Source organism: Sorex araneus, chromosome 11 (genome assembly GCF_027595985.1).
Source record: "Sorex araneus isolate mSorAra2 chromosome 11, mSorAra2.pri, whole genome shotgun sequence".
Classification (NCBI taxonomy): domain Eukaryota; kingdom Metazoa; phylum Chordata; class Mammalia; order Eulipotyphla; family Soricidae; genus Sorex; species Sorex araneus.
In genome coordinates, this window is record NC_073312.1 from 30,109,572 (window position 1) to 30,128,631 (window position 19,060).

Sequence of the window (19,060 nt, forward strand, 5' to 3'; positions counted from 1 at the left end):
TGCTTGCCACTGAAACCCAGGCTCTGGCCGCTGGGTGTGGCTGGTGGGGAAAGCCTGCAAGTTGGTTCCCTGCCCCTTCTCTCCAGGAAACCACTCACATGCTCCTTGATCCTTTCCAATCCCGTGAGTTCCTTAACCGAGCCCCGTACACCACTGCCTCAGCCACACCGCCAGTAGATGCAGAGGCAGGGCAGTTTGCAAAGACTAGCCCCTGTTGGAACAGAAGTGGAAACTGAAGCTCAGAAAGGTTAAGTGACTTCTCCAAGACCACACATCTAGTAACTAGGGAACCCAGACGGTGTGACTCTTTTCTGCTGTATCAGCACTGTAGACCCGTCGTTCATCGATTTGCACAAGCGGGCACCAGTAACGTCTCCATTGTGAGATTTTTTTTACTGTTTTTGGCATATTGAATACGCCATGGGTAGCTTGCCAGGCTCTGCTGTGCAGGCGGGATACTCTCGGTAGCTTGGTGGGCTCTCCGAGATGGAGGAATCAAACCCAAGTCGGCCGCGTGCAAGGCAAATGCCCTAGGCGCTGTGCTATGCCAACTCGGCCTTCCCGTAGTGATTGCTTTACCGGGCCCTCTAGCCTCTCCACTTCATCATATGGGACTTGCCCGATGGTTCTCTCATGACCACCAGAGGGCGCTCTGCTCCCGGAGCTGCTGGCACCAGCAAAGGCTGATTTTGATTCATCAGCAATAGCTTGGGTAGAATTCCAGCCTAGGCAAACAGGCAACTGCAGTTCTAGCAGAGGGCATTTGTGGGATCCCTGACAAGCCTTTCCAAAGAGGGAAAACTTCTTTAGTATCTCTTAGATGCGCGATGGGGCGACTTCTCCTTCCCACACCTGGCGGGGATAGTGAGTCTGGGCAGGTACGTGAAGGGTGCAGGGGACAGACACCTGCATGTTCCCCAGAAATCAGCCCCGTGTCCTCTGTCCTCTCCTAATTCTCTCCAGGTCCCACTACCCACATCCCTGTGCCAAACCTTCCTTTATACCACTGGGAATATTCACTACACCTCCTTACCCCCCTTACCCCGACTCTCTTTTTCATTAAAATATGTGTATCACCAAAGGGGAAGCCTGTCTTTTGAGTAAGTGATTATCAGAATTTGTAGAACATATTGAAGATCAATGTTTTCTACATGCTAAGCGCCATGCTAAGCACACAGAAGTTTTCGACAGTACCTTCAATTTTTGGGCAAAAATTCTTCATCTACCACTCACTTTTCACCTAATGAAAAAATTATGAACCAGAGAGCTATTACAAGAGTTTCGGCACCTGTCTTGCATGCTGCTGATCCTAGTTCAATCCTGGTACCATATTTGACCCCTGCCCTGAGCACTGTCAGGAGTGATCCCTGAGCACAGATCCAAGAGTAATCCCTGAACACCACCAAGTGTGGCCCCAAACGAAAACATTAAAACAGAAACCTCTGTCCTAGAAACAGCTTATATAAATGGGTCCAGCCTCTCACTCCTCCCCCCAGCCCCTGCAGCTGTGCTTTTCGCCCTTAGGATTTGCCCCTGCAGTGACAGGGCGTAATCTCTGGGTCTCAACAAGTATGGAAAAGACTTGAGCAGTGTGAGGGGCGGTTCCCAGGAGGAGGAGAGGAGACAAAGGGGACAGCCCAGACCAGCGCAGCCGGACCCCCAGCCCTTGTGCAGGTCCCTAGTGGTGCCTCCGAGTCAGGTCAGAGTTGTCAGCACCAAGCACTGACGGGCCTCACCCTCAGGCACCTCCACTCAGAAGGACGTTTCCTCCCCTGGGCCTGGAGGAGGCATCAAATTTGGCCATGGGGGTCCTCCACTCTGCACCAGAGAGGAGAAGGTGACCAGGAGGCCTCTGGGCCCTTCCTTAAGCGGTCCGGGAGCAGGTTGCTTCCAGGTCTGAGCCCCCCTTGAGGAGGGGAGAGGTGCAGATGTTTCCCACAGCCCTGGGGAACTGCCAGGAACTCTTCAGCCAGAGTTGCCTCCCTCACCTCCTGCTAGGGTGAGAGATCCGCGAGACTCCGAGCTGGGGACAGACAGTGGCCTTGTGCCTTCATGGTTGCTCCTGGGGCTGGGCGTGGGAGCCAGGGTTAGTGCTGAGAGGTGGCAGACAGGACCTCTCAGGCTGGACTTGGCCACAGCCACCCTCCAACAGCCCTGAGGGACCGAAGGCCCTTCCATCTTCTCATCAGCTAAACCAGAGGCTATTGAAGTTATTATTTTTTTTTAAATCACCCAGCAGCCCCCTGGAAACCTATTATTATTATTTTTTTTTTTTGCTTTTTGGGTCACACTTGGCAATAATGCACAGGGGTCACTCCTGGCTCTACACTCAGGAATTACCCCTGGCGGTGCTCAGGGGACCATATGGGATGCTGGGAATCGAACCTGGTCAGCCATGTGCAAGGTAAATGCCCTACCCAATGTGCTATCACTCTAGCCCCGGAAACCTATTTTCTTGAAGCAAACAAAGTGCCCCCCAGTTAGACCCCAAGCTTCTACTGCCCCCTCATCATTCCAGCACGCCCAGGGGTAGGACCCATTTCCAGGAACACTGGCCAATTAATCAAGCCCATTTCTCCCCTCCAGGTCAATCTTAAACTCCTCCGATTTTCATAGTTACATATTTAAGGACTGTTTTATAATATTTGAGTGAAAAAAAAAGAATGCTCCAACATCTTGTTTCACCCTATTTTTATTATTATATACATTATCTCAGCCACACTGTGGGCAGAGGACTTGGATGAGCTTCCCTGGAAACCAGCCACCAATTATAACACTGTTTCTATGGAAAAAGTGTGCAGAGAATTCTATGCAGTACTGCATCAAGAGCCTATTAGAGAAAAAAAAATTACATGTGGTGCCTTAACATGTTTCAAAATGATTTTTTTCTAGAAGTGATAAGCATTTTCATAAAGCTTAAAGACTGTAATATTCCCAAGACATCTTGCACTATCATAGGAAGCATAATTTATTTCACCCGAAAATGGAGAAAAAGAAACAACAAAAAAATGTTAACAGCTTCTTTTTCTAGGCGTTTCTTTCCCATGGATCAATGTAATCCAGTCCCAGATGTGCAAAAATATCTTCTTCACTTTCTGCTTTGAGAAATATCCTCTGAAAGCATAACAAGAAATATGTACAGTTAGATATTTTTGTGAAGCATTTTAGAGCCCACCAGAGGGAAATTGTCAGAATCAATTGGTGCAGAAACAGAGCACCCTGCTTCTGAATATAAAACACCATCTTAACTGAATTAGGGAATTATTAATAATTTCTCAACCTCAAATATAGTGTTTTATAAATTACAGTAAAGTCATGACAGCTTTTGATACTCAGCTAAAGATTTTTGATATTTTTCCTGTCTCAAGCTACTGATCTCAACTGTTCATTAGAACAACCTGAGGCAGTATTTTTTAAAAATAAACTCATTGGAACCTGAGCTTATAAAAATCCTAGTTCAATGAAGTCAGACTATCAAGAGACCTCACGTCATTAATACTTATAAGCTCTGGCTCCTTGTATGGGGAAAGGAGAAGGAGAATTACAAGAGAATGGCTGGAATTCTTGCTGTTACTATAAGGAAAGAGGCTCTTCATGGAGGCAGCTAATCGGGAAGACTGGACTCATGAGAAACAAGGCTGAAGAATGAAACTAAACAACCTCTCCCTGCCCTGATGGGCCCGAGTTGCCACCCATGAATGGCTCCTGGCTCCTGAACAGCCATCATCCCAGAGGCATACAAACCAATTTTGGAACCCAGTGGCTTTTGGCAGAAATCCCTCCACACTTATTACTAAAATATTAGAAATCCAAAATGCTCTTCATATCAGCAATAGAAAACAAATTATCTAATTATACCTTTTCAGCAGGTATGAATGTTGGGGAAAATTCCAAATAATAATGGTGGATCTTTTGTCGAAATATTGAATGTGATCAAAGCGGAGAGAGAGTAAGGTGGAAATCATCTGCCACACAGGCGGGGGGAGGGGTGAGATGGGGGTATACTGGGGTTCTTGGTGGTGGAGGGTGTGCACTGGTGAGGGGATGGGTCTTTGATTATTTTATGACCGAGACTTAGACTGGGAAGCTTTGTAATTGTTCTCATGGTGATTCAATAAAATTTTTTTTAAAGTTAAAAAAATGAAACTAAACTAAGGGAAACTTGCCTCATCACCTGATACAGCTTTGCCTGAAGTGGCAGTCTATTGATACATATATTAGTTAGGTTTCTTTTTTTTTTTTTTAATGTCTAAGCCATTGGATTGACTTCCTGCCACGTATCTGGGACAGTTCTAATTAAGCATACTCCATTTTGTAGTCAAAATGGCCCTGTCCCCTAAACTTTTGTGACTTTAGCCTTTGTGTCTTGAATTCTGCGCCATTCACAAAGCCATTTATGTGTTTAGCTGGGACTTGAATTAGGATGGTGAGCACAGCAAAGCCAACACATCTATCAGCTGGTGCCGGAGCCTGGCTGCCAGCAGGTGGCGCTGCATCTCAGGGCTGCTCTGTGGCGCTCCTTCTGGCAGGAGATGCTCAGTAGTGACCTCTGTGGTCACTCAATACGTGTCTGCCAACTGCCTTCAAGGATGTTTGTGGTTGCGGCTTTCTTGGTTTTCTTTGCAAGCACCAAGAGTAAACCAAACTCAAGATATGTTCACTGCTACAATGGTTGGGGACCCCAACTAGCTCCTCGTTTTTTATTCCCATCTTTTTGGGTGCATTCGCAGTCAGGTGGGAACTGTGCTCCCACTGGGATCTTTGCCCTTGCTGTGAGCACCAGGAACAGGTCATTTGGTAAAGGCAGCCAGACCCTGGCACCGAGGTCAGTTGCAGGAAGGTTCTCCCGGGAGCCTTGGGGATGAGGGTGGAAGCCGGCCGGCTCAGAGAGGAAACTACCTTTTTTTTGTCATACAGTGCGTGGTTGTCCAGCATCATCTTCCGCTCGTGCGTGGCATAGCGCCGGAGGTCTCTCTCAAATTGCTGGGCAGGGGATAATTAGAGCAAATTACTCTCTGGTCTAGAATGGCTTCAGTATTGGATGTTTGGAAACGCCCAGACCCCATCATGAAGTATCTGTCTCTGCTAATCAGCCTTGCACTTGCACACTCAGGTCAGGCTCCGGAGGCACGAATCCGAGTGGTTTTGTGTAGAACTAGCCTCAAACTTCACCGGGAAATAGGAGGTGTGTGGCCAACGTTCGTTCAATGACTTGAGTCATGAGTATCTAGTTCAGGGTCAAGTTGGATAAATAATAGTCGGTTGCTTTAATAGCAGTATTGTCAAAGCTCTGGGAGAACCAGAGCTCAGCCTGACATTTGTTCCCATCAGGCTGTGCATGTCCCAACGTGCCACCTAACCTCTCTGAATCTTAGTCAAGGAGGAGGATGGAGGAAATGTATATATAAGGTCCCTGAATGCTAACAGCCTCCCACGAGAATTCATGAAAAGGACATACTGAGCCCCGCAATAGCATCCTCTAAGATGAGGTTTGGTCACTCTGAGGCCTCAGAGAGCAAAACCTGCACTTTAAGAGAGAACAGGAACATTTGGGAAGGGAGGGCGATAAATGACATCTTTGAAGTGCATTTTCTTTCATTTGGTGGGGGGCTAATAAAGGCTGGGGGTGGTAGGTCGTATGTGGTGCCGGGGACTGAACCCAGGTTAACTGCATGCAAGTAAATGCCTCACCTGCTGTGCTCTCTCCTGTCCTGAGGCGCATTTTCCATGGAGAAAGGGATTCCAAAAAGCCTTTGCAGGTGGGACCGGGGAGAGTGTGTGGGGTAACTGCGCCCTCTAGTGGTAAAAAGCCATTCCGCGCTTCTAGGAGGGCCTGGAGCAGGAGATTCAACTTTCCAACCCCCAGTTCTGTTCCCCAGGGTGTGGAACAAGCCACATGAGTGACAGGTCGCTTCCCGGCTTCCTTCTGTTCGGAAAAGGGACGATGCCAGTCCATCTCTTCCTTAGGGTCGGGTCAGGGGTGGTCATTGTTCTGACCCAGACCAAAGACATCTGCCATTGAACTCCATGTGGAGGACAGTGAGTGAGTGTTCTGCCTTCCACCCCGCCTGAACCGCAGGACTCATCTTACTCAGAGCGTCAGTCAGCTGCGTGGGGGTCACTGGAGGCAGGGGTGGGGAGGGGGGAGCTTACCCGGGAGCCAGTCCAGCCCAGCAGGGCGAAGGCGCGACACTCGTAAGGGCACACGACCAGGTCCACGCGGATGGCCTTCCAGGCCTTCCCCTCCTGCCAGCTGGCCTGCGCGTCGTCCACCCTCTGATGGTGCAATTTAAAAATCAGGAAACATTTTGGGAAGTGATCTAAAGCATCCACCTTCCTGCTCGGCGTCTTGAACTTTTCAAACGTCGACTCCACGAAGTCGTAGTATAGAAGTAACCCCTGGGAAGACACAGGTGCCAGGTGAGTCCTGGGAGAGGGTCGGTGACCACCCGGTGGCATCTCCTGAGGGGCCCTCGCAAGGGTTTTGCTGAGTTGGGAAGAACCTGGGAGCATTTTGTCCTTGTCAGGAGAGGCCCCTGGAGTATTGGGAGAGGAAGCCAGGAAGGATGTGACCTCCCCTTTGGCAGGGGAGGAATTTAGCAATCAGACACAGCCAGGACACCTCCTGGTAGAGCTACCCGAACTTCTGGGGAAAAAAAAAAACAACAAGAGAAAACACCAACTCCGCTAGGCATCTCGCCTTGAAGAACTGCCCGGGCAGGAGGCAGCTCTCTGTGCCTCTGCTCAGCTGAGCCTCCCTCCCAGGGACACTGGGTTATTTGGGCCCAAGGGCTACGCCTGGATGCTCAAGCCCACTATTGACCAGGGCAACTTTTTCCGTTTTGGTGTTTGTTTTCCAGATTAAAACATTGTCTTGATTAATGTAGTGAGACATACAGTTAAAAGGTTGTTCAAGATTGGTTCCAACCAATAATGTTCCAACAACTGTCCCTCCAGCAGTGTACATTTCCCGTCACCAATGCCCCCAGCTTCCTCCCCTTCCCCGCCTCCCCACATCTATGGCAGTCACTTTTCTTCTCTCTCTCTCTCTCTCTCTCTCTCTCTCTCTCTCTCTCTCTCTCTCTCTCTCTCTCTCTCTCTCTCTCTCTCTCTCTCTCTCTCTCCCTCTCCCTCTCCTCTTTGGAGCATTGTGGTTTGAAATACAGATACTGAAACATTATCATGTATATCCCTTTACCTACTTTCAACACTCAGTTCTTGTCCAGAGTGATCACTTGCAACCATTATTACCATTACTGTCCTATTGGTCCCTTCTCTACCCTAATTGCTCTTCACACACTCCCACCACCCCCATACACTTGTGTTAAATTTCTGATCATTGATCAGTCCTCCTGGCCCCTGTTCTCCCTGACTTTGGATATTAGTCGCATACTTCCTCTGCTCCCCTCCCCAGAAGCTCTTGGCATAAATACTCTATCAGGGCCCTGCGTGTCTCGGAGACTGGGCTAAGTGACAGACGGCTGTCCCGAGTGGTGCCTGAGCAGAAGGCGGCCCCCAGCACAGCCAGCCTGCTCCAACGGCGGAGATGCAGCGGGGACAGGGAGAAACAAGAAATTCACTGTGAAATGGAAGGAGCAAATAGCTTAGAAACACGTGCAGCTCTTAGGGGGTACAATATGGTATCTGCAGGTCAGGTGTCAGAAGGGTTAGAGAAAGGAAGGTTGAAACAAAGTTTGCAGGGTCCTATCCCCAGAATGGGTGGGGAGCCTGCCTCATGCACGGTGACCCAGGTGTCATCTCCCTCCCTCCATATGGCCTCCTGAGCATATGGGAGGTGTAGGAGAATTGGCATTTTAACAAGTTTTGGGTGTGGAAGCCGCTGATCGACTTTGGGGCCTCAGTTCAGTTTTCTTCTTCTTAGAAATGTCTTTCCTTTAAAAATTTTTTTTTTCTCTGTAATACCCCAATACAAATACACTGTTACAGTTGCACTCAACAGAACGCTTGAAGGGAGGGTCCTTTTCTCTGGCTAATCTCAGAAGGGGGAGCTCCTTGTCCTCGGGAACTCCAGAAGCAGAGAGAATCAGAACAGAACGTGTGCGGGGGCTGGACCCTGAGGTCAGAGGGAGCCACGGGGTGGAGGTGGCGAGTGTGGCCGTGGGTGTAGCTGAGAGCCGCCTCATTAGCGTGGGAAACCACCAGGCCTTTGAGTGAACAGACTCTGGGCATAGCAGAGCAGCCTTTGAGTCGACTTTTGAATTTGGACATTTGAAAGCAGGCTTGTACATTTTTCTTTTCTTTTTGGGTCACACCCGGCGATGCACAGGGATTAGTCCTGGCTCTGGACTCAGGAATTACTCCTGGCGGTGCTCAGGGGACTATATGGGATGCTGGGAATAGAACCCGGGCCAGCCACGTGCAAGGCAAACGCCCTACCTGATGTGCTATCGCTCCAGCCCCAGGCTTGTACTTTTAAATGAAAACCAGGCTCACTTTGAGGCCAAATCTGCACCCACACCCCCTCCCCTGAAATCTCTGCTGGACCGGCTTCCTTGGCTTCCTCGGCTCCTCGTGTTGCTGACCTGCCTTGTGGGGTGACGGTCATTGCTATTAGACCAAAGAGCCCGGGAGCCATCTGTTCTGAACTAGACAAGGCATTTGGTGGTGCTGCGTTTTTTGTTTGTTTGTTTATTGGCTTGGGGGCCACACCTGGCTGAACTCAGGACTTAACTCCAGGCTCTGCACCGAGGGATTGCTCCATGTGTGCTCAGGAGGCCATATGGAGGGAGGGAGATGACACCTGGGTCAGTGCTCAGGAGGCCATATGGAGGGAGGGAGATGACACCTGGGTCACCGTGCATGAGGCAGGCTCCCCACCCGCTGTCCCCTCAATGAAAGGAGCCGCCTGCAGATTCAGAAGGTGACAGGACAGGATGTACCCCCAGCCCCGGTGTACCTCCCACCGCACCTCCAACACAGCCCTGTGTCTGTACAGCCCTGAACCTCTCATAACCTCCCATACCTCTCCCCACCCCACAGTGCCCCCCTCCCCCTCGATATCCCTCTCCATGACCCCCTACCCTGCCGTACCTCCTCCCTGCCTGCATACCCTACTGTCCCTCCCACTAGTCACTGTCCCTCCTCCCCCTGCCCCCCTCCCTGCCATACTCCTCCCTTTCCCCACACCCCACTGTCCCTCCCACCATCCGCTGTCCCTCCACCCTGCTGTACCTCCTCCTCATCCCCACACCCCACTGTCCCTCCCTCCCACTGCTTCTGGACACCTCCCCCTCTGGGATCAGGGCTCTGGCGTTTGCAGATGCTTCCCTGTGGCCCTTCAGCCCTGGAGGGTCTGGTTTTCTAGCCCCAAACCCCAGAACTCCCGGCCCAGCAGAACCCCGAGCCCTCGCCGTCCCTCCTGTGGTTGTCGGGGTAAGTAAGAGGGTGAACAGCCTCAGCTCTCAGCGCCTCCCCCCTTCCCCCCCTTCCCGCCTCCCCCCCCCACCCCCCTGCTTTCTCGGACAGGGCTCAGCCTGGCTCTGCACTGGGTCGCCCTGCCCCACCTGCCCCAGGTGTCTGCAGACCTGGGCCCGGTCGCCCGTGCTGGAGTCCAGGGAGGAGGGCCAGGACGAGGCGGCACAGGCAGGCCTGCGACCAGGACTGGGTCGGGGCACTGGGGTGCGTGAGCTCCGCGCGGGCGGGAATGGACCTGTTTGGGTCCCGGTTTGTAGCCCTGGGCTCCCCCGGATGCGCTGGGACCCTCGGGCCAGGTGCAGTGGGGAAGGAGGAGGCGCCTCCCTGCCATTGCTCTTCCCCGGGGCTGCGGGCGGACGCACGGCTGGCTCCGGGCCCAGGGGAGGAAGGCAGCGCAGCGGCAGCGGTTCAGGTGCGGGGTTTGAGAAGCGCGACCCTGCTGGACCCGTGAGGGGCACCGACCACCTCTGGCTACCGCTGGCCCTGCTCTCCTCGGCCAGGCTCTGCACCTTCCTTCTTTGGGCCTGGGCCCTGCGTGGGACAGAGAGGGCTTGGGATAAACTTGGATCCGGTGCCCCAGGGGGCCTTTTGCGTCAGTGCTCCTGGCTCCAGGCTATGGTTTTAGCGCTTGCTTGCACTTTATCTGAGATCATCATTCTGGTCTGTGGAGAGGGAATGTGACCCTTCCCCAGCGGAGACTGGGTCCCTCAGAAGGATGGATCTGGGCCAGGAAAACCCCAGCATCCCCCACCTCAGGGCCCACTGGTGTCTTTGGGAAAAGACTCTCAGGTGAGGCCCTGTGGGAGCCCGGGGGTCAGGCCTAAGGGGTATCCTTCGCTCCTCCCCTGGGCAAGGGGGTATCCTATGGTAGGTATGGGCTCCCCAGTGGGAGGGCGCCTGAACCCTGATTTCTGCTGGGCTCATTTCACCCTCCCTCAGTGCATCCTTTCTTCCTGTCTTACAAGGCACATCACACCTTCTCGTCATGTTAGCAGACTCACCCCACCTCCTACCTGTGTGTGGCCCAGCCCTCCCGGGTCCTCACGGCGTGTGTGCTCTCTCTGGGTGCTTGTGCCCCTCTGCGTGTCCAGGGTAGGGATACAACTGCCTTTGGCCCATTTTGCAATAGGGTGAGGGTGTGTTAACAAGGTATAGTTCACACATTGATTTCCAGATGCACAGAAGGTCTCATCATGTGCCCTGGGGTACTGTATGGGTGGTTGCAAATAATTTAGAATTAATAAGGTGGGAGCTGGAGAGAGAGAGAGAGAGAGAGAGAGAGAGAGAGAGAGAGAGAGAGAGAGAGAGAGAGAGAGTACGGGAGCGAAGTTGCTTTACTCGCTTGCTCCATTCCGGGCACCACACATCACACAGTCCCCCAGGCAGCTCTGGAGGACCCTGTGTAGTCCTGGGATGGCCAAGGGTCTGAGCACTATCCTTGAATCCTAATAGTGGGCCCCAACTGGGAGTGGATAGGAGGGGCACCCAGGGCCCCCTGTGCATGCACCTCTTGAAAACTGCCCCAACCAAAAAAAAAAAAAAAAAAAGAAAAAGAAAAGAAAACCAAAACAAAACAAAACAAACAAACAAACAAAAAAAACACCTGAAAGTAAACAAATGAGTCAATTCATAGTCTTCACATATTCTTTGCAAAGGAAATAGTGGATACATTTCCAACCGGGTAAATCGGATGCTCGAAAACCTAATTATCTCCTTTTACCTTTCTCTTACCTTCCTTTCCCACACATTGATCACTTTCGGTAAGAGTTGGTTTTCTTCTTCTTCTGTTGTTCCTGGACTGGTAATTAGAAAGTCCACGTCATGTCCAGTCTGTTTGCCCCTGATTATATAAAAACAGTAGGAAGTGGAATAAATTAGATTTTTTTTTTTTTTTTTTTTTGCTTTTTGGGTCACACCCAGCGGTGCACAAGGGTTACTCCTGGCTCTGCACTCAGGAATCACCCCTGTCGGTGCTCAGGGGACCATATGGGATGCTGGGAATCCAACCCGGGTCAGCCGCGTGCAAGGCAAACGCCCTACCCGCTATACTATTGCTCCAGCCCCCAGAATAAATTAGATTTTTAGCTCTCAAGTCTTAGAAACCACCTTTTTTCTTAAGTCCTGTGTTTACATTTATAGCTCATGAGTTTTTTTTTTTTAAAGAAAACTGTTCTTGGTTTATCAACTCTTGATCCTTGAAAAATAAATCAGCAACACAGATAAACTATGGGTAAAAACTAACAGAGGGCATTGTTTCTTCTACACAGTCACAAATGCACACACAGAGACAAGAATGATAAGAAAATCAAGGATTGTGTTCACACAGCACAAGATAGTACTCTTGGAATTGTGCTCAGAATAAGGACAAGGTTTAATCTTCTCCCTTTTCCTTGCTCCCTCATAACTGGCTTTCCAGAATGGGTGATAGCTACCAGCTCTGAGAGCAAGAGGGAGAGTTGTAAGAGGGTGCCAGGGAGTAGGGGCTGGGTAGGAGCACTTGCTTCCTGGGATATAGGCCGCATCTGCACACATCTCCAAGAAAGGATCATTCACTCATTCATTTATTCTTTGCCTCAACCAATATTTCTTGAGTGCTTACTGTATGCCAGGCACAGAAGCCTATTCTCTTGGAGCACTGAACTTTAAAACCCTTGTGGACAAAGCACCCAGGCAGATAAATTCCCTGGTAGCTGTTTAGGGACCACCGAGGAAGGGTGTCTTGCCTAGCCTGGAAGAGGAGTCAAGGGAGGCTTTCTGGAGAAGGTGGCATGTGGATTGAGTGTTAGCATGAGTAGTAGTCAGCCAAGTGACAATGTGAGGACAGCCAGTCTGAGCAGAAGATTCTCTCTGAGCAAAGTTGCAGTTCTGTAGGTGCCAAAATATGGCAAAAGACATTGGAGGTTGCTGGAGTGAACCATGAAAAATGTGTAGGAGAATCCCAGGTTACATGACCCCAGCTTCATGAGTCACGTTCCAAAGCCCATGGGGGCCGAGAAGCCAGTGTAGGTGAGGAGGGGTCAGACACAGCCCTGGTGATTTACCTGCGGAACCCTCCTGTTATGGTGATGAAGGCATCAGGCAGAAATGTCCTGACAGTCTCTTTAACCAGCACGCTGATGGCTTCCGCTTCTGCCCTGGTCACACAGCTGACCAGGTCTTCATAGTAGAGGAAACCTGAGCGGGCAGTGGACAGGTTAGTGGAGGCCGTGACCGCTCTCCACGGGAGGGTTCCCCCTCTCACAGTTCCAGTGTGGTCCCCCCACAACCATTTTTTTCTCATGCCTTCTTGGCTGTGACGTCCCCATGGTACCAGTGGCTCTTTGGTGTCTAGAGACTTGCAACCTCCAGACTAGGAAAGAGATGGTGTTTTTATCTCTCTGGGGCCAAGCCGCTCAAACTTAAGGAACCAGTCCTGGGTCAAAAAACCTCTCCTCTTATCTTAAAGAGACAACATATAAAGACTTGCTATGGGAAGACTCAAAGTTGGGAGGTGAAGGATCAAAGAGAAAAAAAATTAAAGTCGAGAGAATAGGTAGAAGGTAGGTGTACATCTCAGATGAGGTAGAGAACAGCCGGTGGGGGGGGTTGCTTTGTTGTAAATTTGGTCACGAAGAAATGAAAGCTCAGAGCTGCAGTGATGAAAGACAGGTGCTTTATTATTCCCACAGATCCATGAGGAGGAGTGGGGAGAAGATATACGAAGCCCAAGGGTCACCTAATTATCCTCAGTACAAGACTATTCTTTTTCTTTCTTTTTAAAAATCACACTCCCTTCTCTGTTTTGGGAGTTTTGTTTGTTTGTTTGGATATTGGGCCACACCAGGTAGTGCTCAGGGTTTACTCCTGGCTCTGAGCCCAGGAGCTCCCTTGGTATAGCTCCGGGAACCGTATATGGTGCCAGAGATTGAACCCGGGTCTGCAGCATGCAAAGCAGGCACCATCCTTGGTATGCTCTCTCCCCCCCAGTACAAAACTATCCTTATTTCTGCTCACAATACAGTATTTGTTCAAATCTGCCGGGGTCCTTGGAAGAATGGGCAGTTCTGATACCATCAGAGCAATGTAATCTATCTGGGCAGTTCTTTTATTTTCACCCTCCATTGTATTGAGATATAAATGATGACAGTTTGATATGTGTATACACTATAAAATGAATACCAAAGTCAAACTAACTGATGTGAATGGAATATTATTTAGCCTTTAAAAGGAAATTTTTGTTATTTGAATCAGCAGGGATAAACTAGGGCATGTTGTGCTAGTCAAGAAAGTCAGGGATGGAAAGACAAGTATTGCATAATTTCATCTGTATGAGGCCTGGGAAGTTAACTGTAGAATACTGGGGGTTAAAGGGGCACAGGGGAAAAGGAACAAAGGAGATGTTGGTGAAATGATATAGTTTTAGCTAGCACTGTATCACTGTATCACTGTCATCCCATTGCTCATCGATTTGCTTGAGTGGGCACCAGTAACTGCTCCATTGTGAGACTTGTTACTGTTTTTGGCATATCGAATACACCACGGGTAGCTTGCCAGGCTCTGCTGTGTGGGTAAGATACTCTTGGTAGCTTGCCAGGCTCTTCGAGGGGGGCGGAATAATCAAACCTTGGTTGGCTGTGTGCAAGACAAATGCCCTACTTTGGTGACTGCAGTTACCTATACTGAATAGTAGGGCTGAACTTTGAAAGGGAACATCTATTAATTGTTGTCACCAAAACAGTGATAGGAAGGACAGGAGCTTTTGAGGAGCTTGACTTCTTTCTTGACGTTTTACCCTCTCTGGCCTTCTGGAATGACACACAGCAAATCTTTTATCGTTGTTTCTCACCTCCATGGCTGTGGGAGGAAGGAGGCTTGGAGATCACTTGGCTTGAGAATCTGGGGCACAAAGTTCTTAGACTCAAAGGTCTCGCATTATCTTTGAATGGGACAGTGGCAGAATGTGGTGGTGGGGGTGGGAGTGGGGGGTTCAAGCAAAGAAGAGCTTCACGGGCATGTATTTCTACCATGCCCAACACCAAACCACACTGCTCATAGAAACCTATTGCTTTGTGCTGTCAGCCCTACAACCTTCTCACTCTCTCTGCAAATGTCACATTTTCTTTTTTGCAACATGGTATTTCTTGTGTGGAGAGTTGGATCTAGAAAGTAATATTTCTCTTCTATAGTTTCAAAGTTTGTGATCTAAGATATATACATTCCAGCCCAAAATTTCTCAGCCTTTCCCAGCTGTGGCCTTCTCTAACCTGTTTCCTTCCCAAGGCCCCTCGGCGCTACCAGTTGGCTCCCTTGTCTGATGTTGTGTCTCCCATTTACTTGGTTTTCATCTGTGGCCCACTTGGAATATTCTGGGAGCCATAATACCTCTTTGAGAGACTGTCCTAGGGATCCACATCATTGTGCCTGTGGTTAACAAAATTCTGTAGTGCTCTTATGAATGAATTTAAATCTGTTAAATCATGTGATATGCATCATAGACCTGGGTGCAAAGTTTAAAAGCCTGGGAAGGAAAATATGGAAAATACTTTAATGGTAAGCAAATATCCTTTTAAGTGAGCAAATATTGGGCTGGAGATTTAGTGCAGCATTTGCCTTGTATACAGCTGATTCTTTTAATCCTGGGAATCCCATATTGTCCCATGAGCACCACCAGGAATAATTCCTGAGTGCCGAGCCAGAAGTAACCCCTGAGCACCACCAGGTGTGGCCCCAAAACAAAACAAGTAAGCAAGTATTTGCATTCTCTGAACTCAAATATTATGCTTATAATGAAAATATTGATAATTTTGATTTTATTAAGTGTAAGAACTTATGCCAGGTAAAGGGCACTATTTGGATAATGAAGAAACAATCTACAGACTGGAAGAAGACATTAGTATCTCATATATTTGACAGAGGGCTATGTCCGAAACATAAATGGGCTGCTATAAATTGAAAACCAAACAACCTACTTTGAAATGAGAGGAAGTATATTGGACAGTCTATTATTACCACAATAAAAAAATTAATTTAATTTATGAGGGCCGTAGGAATAGCATAGAAGTTGAGATGCTTGCCTCACATGTGGCCAGACTGGGTTCCAAGAACCACCAGGAGTGATCCCTGAGCACAGAGCCAGGAATAAGCCCTGAACAGTGAGGTCCCAAAACATAAAAATAAATAAAATCAGTTTCTAAAATTAAATAAGTGATATCAATATAAAATGAAAAGCAATGTTCTCTGGAGCTTTTTTTTTTATTTACAAAAAGTCAGTCATGCTTGATATTCAACTTACAGCTTCCTTGGTATCAATCAAGTACTCTGTCATTCAAGATGTACTTACGCCAAAAGCCATGAACAACTATTTCTTGAACATGTTACAGGTAGTGAGGATAAAGGTGAAAAGAAAATTTACTGGCCCCTGTGAAAGCAACTTCCTTGCTTTCTGTTCTGGTGAGGAGGTTCATTTAACATAGGAAGCCATACTATTGCATTTGGGCATTGACTTCGAGTTCAAAGAAACATGAGACTACTTGGGCTTCAGGAACCACAAATCAAGTGCCACCATAAGTAAAATTGAGTTAGGTTTTCCTGTGGTCCATTGATCATCTTTTCAACATGTTCAATTAACTTATGCTTTTCAGTATTCTTTGTGGTGCCCGGGGTCAAACCCAGATGTTCACACATGCAAGACAAGTGCTGCACCTCTCGGCTATAGCCCCAGCCTCTCTTTCTTTGCAGTATTCTAAACTCTTTGACAACCTGGTTCTTGAGTACTGCTGCAATCAATGTATGTAGCAAGAGTCTAAATTTCTGGGTGTTAGAACATTGTATGACTGAAACCCAATCATGAACAGCTTTGCAAATGTGAAAAAAATTAATTGAAAACAAAAAACTAAATAAATAAAATAAAGCTCTGCATATGAGAGAAAGGCATACATAAAATAAGAGCATGAAGCAATCTGAAGGCAGTAGCTGACTTATTCGGTGAGTATAGCTACTTTCTTCTCTGGTTTGAGAGTAACGGAATGAGAAAAGTCAGTGTCCAAAGCTGGATCAAAGCCTCTTCATTCCCGAGAACACTGATATCATAGACAAAGGTTTTGACCTGACTCATTGCATTGCCTCCCTTTTCAAGTATCAAAGTCCTTATCATCTTTCCAAGACACTTGCTTACTGTTTATGTTCATGCTAATTTCTTTTTAATGGTATCTCTAGAGCTGGCATAGATCATGCTCATTAAATAAACCCTTTCAGGAGACCAAAATATAAATACAAAAGACTGGGTATTTATATTTCTATGTGACATAAAGGGTATTGCACTCTTTCAGAGGTTAGCAGCTGTAGGAGATAAGTAAGGATCTTCTATAGTCGCACTGATATGACCCATCAAGATTTTATTTGCCTCATCTCTCGTCTCTTATTTTCACCACTTTATCAGAAAGAATTTTTTTTGTTGTTTTTTGCTTTTTGGGTCACACCCAGAGATGCACAGGGGTTACTCCTGGCTCTGCACTCAGGAATTACTCCTGGCAGTGCTCAGATGGATCCCATATGCATCCATATGGGATGCTGGGGATCGAACCCAGGTCAGCCACATGCAAGGCAAATGCCCTACTCGCTGTGCTATTGCTCCAGCCCCAGAAAGAAACATTTTTTATCCTCCCTCTATCTCTCCCCACCTCTATCGTTCATCCCTTTCACAGAAGATTCTTTGGCTTTCATATCAGCAAAGATGCTGATGGCTTTTTCGTGCTTTGCAACTAAGACACCATTGTGCTCATGGCCAGTAATTCTGACTCCCTTTCAAACCCCACTTACATTTCTGCTGTATGTTAAAACAAAATGTTACAATGCATATTTATTTCTTTTGTTTTGGAGCCACATCTGGAGGTGTTCAGGGCTTAATCCCAGGGATCACTCCTAGTGGGGCTTAGGGGACAGTATGGGGTGCCAGGAATTGAACCTGGGTTGAACACATCCAAGACGAGTGCCCTACCCACTGTATTATCTTTCCAGTTCTAGGAACTTTTGTTTAATCCTGTTTTGACATTTCTTAATTAAAAAAAAAAAAGTTAGTGGAACTCTCCATAAATGGAGTTAACCAAGTCATCCTCAACCTCTGGGAGACCCAGCCAGGACTTGTGTTTAGGTCTTCTCAGATCAGTGAGCCTGGGTTCGAGGAACCTTGTCCACATGTTCATCATTTTCCTTCTGTGTCCTGATGTTGTTGAAGTAGATCCACATCATACCAGGAAACAAGTTTCGTTTGCTCAATTATTCTTTACTCCCCAGTCCTCTAGCTCTACCTCCAGGTCCACCTCTTGACTCTTTACTAAGGCCTCTGTCCCAGCAGGGACCACATTTCTGAAGGACCATCTTCTTCTGGAATCAGATAGAAAGCTTAGGGTGGTTTGACATCTGGGTAAAGGAACGCCATCAGCACAGAGTGCCTTTGCTTTCTACAAGCACGATGTTATGGGCTTCACCTCAATGGTCTGATTTGGTAACAATCTTTTAGTATTGCCAATCTTTTATAGATGAGGTCACTAAGACTCAAAGATTAACTCCCTTGAGTTCACACAGCTAGAAAGTTCTTGAGCTAGATTTTGGACTCCAAAATCTCTTTTTGGTTTTTAACCACAGCATAAAAAGAAATTGATATTGTAATTGACAAGAAATATATATTTCATTCTATACAGTACCAAACTATGTTTCATTTACATAGTTGGTCTTCACTGTATTCCCAAAAGTGGGGACTTTGGGGACTTCCATGTTGGTGATCCACAGAGATCTGGGGAAAATGGCACTCCTGGAGAAAGTGTGGAGATTCTGAGTGCCCCCACAACCTAGCTTCAGCACCTCTGTCAGCTGAGCTTACTGACTTTGTAATGAATCCATTATGTAGTGAGTGAGACCGTCTCCTTAGTTCTTCAAGCCTTGTCCTAACAAGTTAATCATATGTGAGTAAAGAGTTATGGGAATCTCTGATTTAATTGGTCAGATGCCTGGGCATTCAACTGGCATCTACAGTGAAGGGTGGTCTTGGGAGACTGAACTCTCACTTGGTCGTACCCGATGGAGTAGATTGTGTTAAAACTGAACTGAACTGTGTTAACCTGTAGGATAGCCAGTTGGGTCTGAAATATTGTCTGCCCAGTAGTTTTCTACTTTGAACATCATTGCTCTTAGAATTCAGAGATCAATTGCAGTTTGCTAAGATTTGAGTTAAAAAACAAAAAGTAGACTTAGAGCTGTACCATAGCCTGATCAGCCCAACAAAGAATTGTATAGGAGAGACCATTTACCTGCTTTCTGCATACTTGTGAATTTCAGGGTTTTGTCTGCCCTTATCTTGCTCAACGTTCTGTAACCCATCCTGAACCACTTCTCAGATGTCTTCAGTCCCACTCCAAATACAGAAGTAAAGAGCTAAAATTGAGACAAAGGCATGCTGTTGGTTCCTAAAGTATTTATTATGACAATGAAGTGATGCTTTCCAAGGTTAAACAGTTAAGAAAAAGTAAAAGAAGTACTACAGATACCTAATAGGGGATAATGCACTTTTACTGCATACAAACTACTGTGCATGCAATAGTTTGATTTGATTCCCTCGTTTGATTCCCAGTACTAAATATGGTCCCCCAAG

The 19,060-nt window shown here is 47.7% G+C and overlaps 1 protein-coding gene across 1 annotated transcript in view; it reads right to left on the reverse strand.

Moving 5' to 3' along the window:
• Positions 1–3,027: 3,027 nt before the first annotated feature.
• Positions 3,028–19,060, reverse strand: part of DNTT (DNA nucleotidylexotransferase) — a 34,714-nt gene continuing 18,681 nt past the window's right edge. The window contains exons 6-11 of the mRNA XM_004616379.2: positions 18,720–18,843; positions 12,477–12,609; positions 11,167–11,275; positions 6,154–6,399; positions 4,900–4,983; positions 3,028–3,114 (exon numbers count right to left, since the gene is read on the reverse strand). Coding sequence (XP_004616436.2) covers positions 3,028–3,114; positions 4,900–4,983; positions 6,154–6,399; positions 11,167–11,275; positions 12,477–12,609; positions 18,720–18,843 — 783 coding nt within the window. The remainder of the gene's footprint in view (positions 3,115–4,899; positions 4,984–6,153; positions 6,400–11,166; positions 11,276–12,476; positions 12,610–18,719; positions 18,844–19,060) is intronic.